The 7,500-nt window shown below is 40.3% G+C and overlaps 1 protein-coding gene across 1 annotated transcript in view; it reads right to left on the bottom strand.

Annotated features, from left to right (window-relative positions):
• Window positions 1-7,500, bottom strand: part of LOC112249416 (potassium/sodium hyperpolarization-activated cyclic nucleotide-gated channel 4-like) — a 31,384-nt gene that overhangs the window by 15,533 nt on the left and 8,351 nt on the right. The window contains exon 3 of the mRNA XM_042327678.1: window positions 2,496-2,642. Coding sequence (XP_042183612.1) covers window positions 2,496-2,642 — 147 coding nt within the window. The remainder of the gene's footprint in view (window positions 1-2,495; window positions 2,643-7,500) is intronic.

Genomic DNA, 7,500 nt, shown 5'->3' with positions numbered 1-7,500 from the left:
TTGTGCTGAGGCTGCCGCTTCAACGTAATGAAAGTTATGTAAATGACTGAAACCGGGCTTATTGTGCTGAGGCTGCCGCTTCAACGTAATGAAAGTTATGTAAATTACTGAAACCGGGCTTATTGTGAGGTCAATAACTCTCATAAAAGCTTCCTTTGACATTTGAGTCATTTAGAAGATGCTCTTATCCAGAGTGACTTACAGTAGTGAATTCATACATGTTTCATCATGGGCAACGAAACATAAATTATAGCAGTAACAAGCTATAAAAGTTTACCTCTGGTCATCCTCATCTTTACGCTATCAAAGTTAACTCTGGTCATCCTCATCTTTACGCTATAAAGGTTTACCTCTGGTCATCCTCATCTTTACGCTATAAAAGTTTACCTCTGGTCATCCTCATCTTTACGCTATAAAGTTTACCTCTGGTCATCCTCATCTTTACACTATCAAAGTTAACTCTGGTCATCCTCATCTTCATGCTATCAAAGTTTACCTCTGGTCATCCTCATCTTCATGCTATCAAAGTTTACCTCTGGTCATCCTCATCTTTACGCTATCAAAGTTTACCTCTGGTCATCCTCATCTTCATGCTATCAAAGTTTACCTCTGGTCATCCTCATCTTCATGCTATCAAAGTTTACCTCTGGTCATCCTCATCTTTATGCTATAAAGTTTACCTCTGGTCATCCTCATCTTTATGCTATCAAAGTTTACCTCTGGTCATCCTCATCTTCATGCTATCAAAGTTTACCTCTGGTCATCCTCATCTTTGCTATCAAAGTTTACCTCTGATAAAAAAGTTTACCTCTGGTCATCCTCATCTTCATGCTATCAAAGTTTACCTCTGGTCATCCTCATCTTTACGTGATAAAAGTTTACCTCTGGTCATCCTCATCTTTGTTCCTTCACTCAAAACTGAACAAGACATCCGTAGTCTGCACACACAGATGCTGCGTTCCTCGTATGGGCATTGCTGTGCTTCCTCAGTTGCTATGGAGATTTCCTTACTAGGGCTACACCACAGGAGGCCGGTGGCACCTTAATTAGGGAAGGGGGGGCTCGTGGTAATGGCTGGGGTGGAATAGGTAGAATGGTATCAAATATATCGGGCACATGGTTTCTATGTGTTTGATGCCATTCCATTTGCTCCATTCCAGCCATTATTATAAGCCGTCCTCCCCTCAGCAGCCTCATGCGCAAACCTGCCCAACAAATATAGCCCGATTCTGGACTGATTGTCCAATCGTTCTGCTGCGGAGTTACCGCCAGGTGTATGTACTATACTGATTACTAGTTCACTAGTAAATAGGGAATAGGGTGCCACTTGGGATAGTCTTAGAGTAGTCTACAGGCTACAGCTAAGTAATAAGATAATGGTTACTAATCAGAATATCAAACAGAAATCTCCCTCAACAAAGTCAGCATTTTTTTGCTATCAGTTTCAGTTCCAGGCCTACCATCATCAGGGTGATAAATAACTGCAGTCATTGGCTGCATCAGAAATGGCACCCTGTTCCCTACATAGTGTACTACTATTTCGACCAGAGCTGAGAGCCCTGTGGGCCCTGTTCAGAAGTAGTGCATTACTTTTTGACCAGAGCTCAGAGCCCTGTGGACCCTGTTCAGAAGTAGTGTACTACTATTTCGACCAGAGCTGAGAGCCCTGTGGGCCCTGTTCAGAAGTAGTGTACTACTATTTCGACCAGAGCTGAGAGCCCTGTGGGCCCTGTTCCCTACATAGTGTACTACTATTTCGACCAGAGCTCAGAGCCCTGTGGGCCCTGTTCAGAAGTAGTGTACTACTATTTCGACCAGAGCTGAGAGCCCTGTGGGCCCTGTTCAGAAGTAGTGTACTACTATTTCGACCAGAGCTGATAGCCCTGTGGGCCCTGTTCAGAAGTAGTGTACTACTATTTCGACCAGAGCTGATAGCCCTGTGGGCCCTGTTCAGAAGTAGTGCATTACTTTTTGACCAGAGCTCAGAGCCCTGTGGGCCCTGTTCAGAAGTAGTGTACTACTATTTCGACCAGAGCTGAAAGCCCTGTGGGCCCTGTTCAGAAGTAGTGTACTACTATTTCGACCAGAGCTGATAGCCCTGTGGGCCCTGTTCAGAAGTAGTGCATTACTTTTTGACCAGAGCTCAGAGCCCTGTGGGCCCTGTTCAGAAGTAGTGTACTACTATTTCGACCAGAGCTGAAAGCCCTGTGGGCCCTGTTCAGAAGTAGTGTACTACTATTTCGACCAGAGCTGATAGCCCTGTGGGCCCTGTTCAGAAGTAGTGCATTACTTTTTGACCAGAGCTCAGAGCCCTGTGGGCCCTGTTCAGAAGTAGTGTACTATAAAGGGAATATTGTGTCATTTGGTGACGCAGTCACTGATGAAGATTAAAACACAAAAACACAACCAGAACCAGGGACAGTCATTACTATTATAGTGACAATGGGTCTGATGTCACGTGGAGATCACGCAGAGACACACACACACACACTGACCTCTCTGAGCGGTTCGTTCAGCTCCCCCAGAATGCTCTCCTCGTCAAACATCTTGCCCTGGAAACGATGTTCATAGTAGTCATGGACCCGCTGCCGCATGCCGGCAGGAAGCTTGTGGAAGGACATGTACTGCTCCACCTGTTTATACTGTACAAGACAAAGATAATTGATTAGTTGATTGACTGATTGAAAGACATGTACTGCTCCACCTGTTTATACTGTACAAGACAAAGATAATTGATTAGTTGATTGACTGATTGAAAAACATGTACTTCTCCACCTGTTTATACTGTACAAGACAAAGATAATTGATTAGTTGATTGACTGATTGAAAAACATGTACTTCTCCACCTGTTTATACTGTACAAGACAAAGATAATTGATTAGTTGATTGACTGATTGAAAAACATGTACTGCTCCACCTGTTTATACTGTACAAGACAAAGATAATTGATTAGTTGATTGACTGATTGAAAAACATGTACTTCTCCACCTGTTTATACTGTACAAGACAAAGATAATTGATTAGTTGATTGACTGATTGAAAGACATGTACTTCTCCACCTGTTTATACTGTACAAGACAAAGATAATTGATTAGTTGATTGACTGATTGAAAACATGTACTTCTCACCTGTTTATACTGTACAAGACAAAGATAATTGATTAGTTGATTGACTGATTGAAAAACATGTACTTCTCCACCTGTTTATACTGTACAAGACAAAGATAATTGATTAGTTGATTGACTGATTGAAAAACATGTACTGCTCCACCTGTTTATACTGTACAAGACAAAGATAATTGATTAGTTGATTGACTGATTGAAAAACATGTACTTCTCCACCTGTTTATACTGTACAAGACAAAGATAATTGATTAGTTGATTGACTGATTGAAAAACATGTACTTCTCCACCTGTTTATACTGTACAAGACAAAGATAATTGATTAGTTGATTGACTGATTGAAAAACATGTACTTCTCCACCTGTTTATACTGTACAAGACAAAGATAATTGATTAGTTGATTGACTGATTGAAAAACATGTACTTCTCCACCTGTTTATACTGTACAAGACAAAGATAATTGATTAGTTGGTTGATTGATAAACTGATTGATTGAAAGACATGTACTTCTCCACCTGTTTATACTGTACAAGACAAAGATAATTGATTAGTTGATTGACTGATTGAAAAACATGTACTTCTCCACCTGATTGAAAGACAAAGATAATTGATTAGTTGATTGATTGATTGAAAGACATGTACTTCTCCACCTGTTTATACTGTACAAGACAGAGATAATTGATTAGTTGGTTGGTTGATTGATAAACTGATTGATTGAAAGACATGTACTTCTCCACCTGTTTATACTGTACAAGACAGAGATAATTGATTAGTTAGTTGGTTGATTGATAAACTGATTGATTGAAAGACGTGTACTTCTCCACCTGTTTATACTGTACAAGACAGAGATAATTGATTAGTTAGTTGGTTGATTGATAAACTGATTGATTGAAAGACGTGTACTTCTCCACCTGTTTATACTGTAGAAGACTAAGAGGACGGGGGTGGCGTTGAGGACCAGGATGCAAACAGGAAGAACAGAAAGACATTTGTCTCAGCCTACTACTTTTAACTATCAAATAAATTCAACCTATCAAACCGTTGTCAGATTTGTGTTATAACAGATGATAAACGTACCACTGACACAGGACAGTTCTCGTATATCCAGGTACATGGAGAAATACCGTATGTTGTATGCAATGACAATAACCTCCAGCACACCAGTGATGTTGAGACTCCACAGAAATACTGTATGTTGAGGCTCCACAGAAATACTGTATGTTGAGGCTCCACAGAAATACTGTATGTTGAGGCTCCACAGAAATACTGTATGTTGAGGCTCCACAGAAATACTGTATGTTGAGGCTCCACAGAAATACTGTATGTTGAGGCTCCACAGAAATACTGTATGTTGAGGCTCCACAGAAATACCGTATGTTGAGGCTCCACAGAAATACTGTATGTTGAGGCTCCACAGAAATACTGTATGTTGAGGCTCCACAGAAATACTGTATGTTGAGGCTCCACAGAAATACTGTATGTTGAGGCTCCACAGATGACACACATTTCTGTCTCAATCTCATCAGGATTGTGAAGAGTTGTCGTTTGAATCGTTTCAGTGTAATATTATCACTTTGTGTATTGAGCCTGAGAGTGCATTGTCTGAGTGTTTCAGTGAACCAGAGCAGCAGTTTATCATTGTCTGAGTGTTTCAGTAATACCAGAGAGTAGCAGTTTATCATTGTCTGAGTGTTTCAGTAATACCAGAGAATAGCAGTTTATCATTGTCTGAGTGTTTCAGTGAACCAGATAGTAGCAGTTTATCATTGTCTGAGTGTTTCAGTGAATCAGATAGTAGCAGTTTATCATTGTCTGAGTGTTTCAGTGAACCAGAGAGCAGCAGTTTATCATTGTCTGAGTGTTTCAGTGAATCAGATAGTAGCAGTTTATCATTGTCTGAGTGTTTCAGTGAATCAGATAGTAGCAGTTTATCATTGTCTGAGTGTTTCAGTGAATCAGATAGTAGCAGTTTATCATTGTCTGAGTGTTTCAGTGAACCAGAGAGCAGCAGTTTATCATTGTCTGAGTGTTTCAGTAATACCAGAGAGCAGCAGTTTATCATTGTCTGAGTGTTTCAGTGAACCAGATAGTAGCAGTTTATCATTGTCTGAGTGTTTCAGTGAACCAGAGAGCAGCAGTTTATCATTGTCTGAGTGTTTCAGTCAACCAGAGAGCAGCAGTTTATCATTGTCTGAGTGTTTCAGTGAACCAGAGAGCAGCAGTTTATCATTGTCTGAGTGTTTCAGTGAACCAGAGAGCAGCAGTTTATCATTGCTCTCATAGGTTGACAGTTAACTGTTTTTACAAACCTCCTGACAGCTCTATGAGAGATGTCTGAACACCAAGTAATGGAATGGTGATCTCCAAAAAACTGTCCTCGCTGCAGAAATCATCTCCCCCGGGTAATCACAGTAATAAGGTTGTTATCAGTCAGCAGGTAGGTAATCACATGTATTGTTGTCTCGACCTTCTTGCCCTTTGTGCTGGTGTCTGTGCCCAATAATGTTTGTACCATGTTTTATGCTGCTACCATGTTGTGCTGCTACCATGCTGTGTTGTCATGTGTTGCTGCCATGCTGTGTTGTCATGTGTTGTTGCCATGCTATGTTATTGTCTTAGGTCTCTATGTTGTGTTGTCTCTCTTGTCGTGATGTGTGTTTTGTCCTATATTTTATCTTTTAATCCCAGCCGCTAGACCGTCATTGTAAATATCAATTAGTTCTTAACTGACTTGCCTAGTTAAATAACGGTTCAATAAAAAAATAAAAAAGAATTAATATGGTTGTTAGCAGTCAACATGTAGGTCATCACATTAATACGGTTGTTAGCAGTCAACGTGTAGGTCATCACATTATTACGGTTGTTAGCAGTCAACGTGTAGGTCATCACATTAATACCATTGTTAGCAGTCAACGTGTAGGTCATCACATTAATACGGTTGTTAGGAGTCAACATGTAGGTCATCACAGTAATACGGTTGTTAGCAGTCAACATGTAGGTCATCACATTAATACGGTTGTTAGCAGTCAACGTGTAGGTCATCACATTAATACCGTTGTTAGCAGTCAACATGTAGGTCATCACATTAATACGGTTGTTAGCAGTCAACATGTAGGTCATCACATTAATACCGTTGTTAGCAGTCAACATGTAGGTCATCACATTAATACGGTTGTTAGCAGTCAACATGTAGGTCATCACAGTAATACGGTTGTTAGCAGTCAACATGTAGGTCATCACATTAATACGGTTGTTAGCAGTCAACATGTAGGTCATCACATTAATACGGTTGTTAGCAGTCAACATGTAGGTCATCACATTAATATGGTTGTTAGCAGTCAACGTATAGGTCATCACATTAATATGGTTGTCAGCAGTCAACATGTAGGTCATCACAGTAATACGGTTGTCAGCAGTCAACATGTAGGTCATCACAGTAATACGGTTGTTAGCAGTCAACATGTAGGTCATCACATTAATACGGTTGTTAGCAGTCAACGTGTAGGTCATCACATTAATACGGTTGTTAGCAGTCAACATGTAGGTCATCACATTAATACGGTTGTTAGCAGTCAACGTGTAGGTCATCACATTAATACGGTTGTTAGCAGTCAACATGTAGGTCATCACAGTAATATGGTTGTTAGCAGTCAACATGTAGGTCATCACATTAATACGGTTGTTAGCAGTCAACGTGTAGGTCATCACATTAATACGGTTGTTTGCAGTCAACGTGTAGGTCATCACATTAATACGGTTGTTAGCAGTCAACGTGTAGGTCATCACATTAATACGGTTGTTAGCAGTCAACATGTAGGTCATCACATTAATATGGTTGTTAGCAGTCAACGTGTAGGTCATCACATTAATACGGTTGTTAGCAGTCAACATGTAGGTCATCACATTAATACGGTTGTTAAGTCAACGTGTCATCACATTAATATGGTTGTCAGCAGTCAACATGTAGGTCATCACAGTAATACGGTTGTCAGCAGTCAACATGTAGGTCATCACAGTAATACGGTTGTTAGCAGTCAACATGTAGGTCATCACATTAATATGGTTGTTAGCAGTCAACATGTAGGTCATCACATTAATACGGTTGTTAGCAGTCAACGTGTAGGTCATCACATTATTACGGTTGTTAGCAGTCAACGTGTAGGTCATCACATTAATACGGTTGTTAGCAGTCAACATGTAGGTCATCACATTAATACGGTTGTTAGCAGTCAACATGTAGGTCATCACATTAATACGGTTGTTAGCAGTCAACGTGTAGGTCATCACATTAATACGGTTGTTAGCAGTCAACATGTAGGTCATCACAGTAATATGGTTGTTAGCAGTCAACGTGTAGGTCATCACATTAATACGGTTG

The sequence above is a fragment of the Oncorhynchus tshawytscha genome, linkage group LG01 (genome assembly GCF_018296145.1).
Source record: "Oncorhynchus tshawytscha isolate Ot180627B linkage group LG01, Otsh_v2.0, whole genome shotgun sequence".
Taxonomy (NCBI): domain Eukaryota; kingdom Metazoa; phylum Chordata; class Actinopteri; order Salmoniformes; family Salmonidae; genus Oncorhynchus; species Oncorhynchus tshawytscha.
This window is presented reverse-complemented; position numbering and strand designations above follow the sequence as displayed.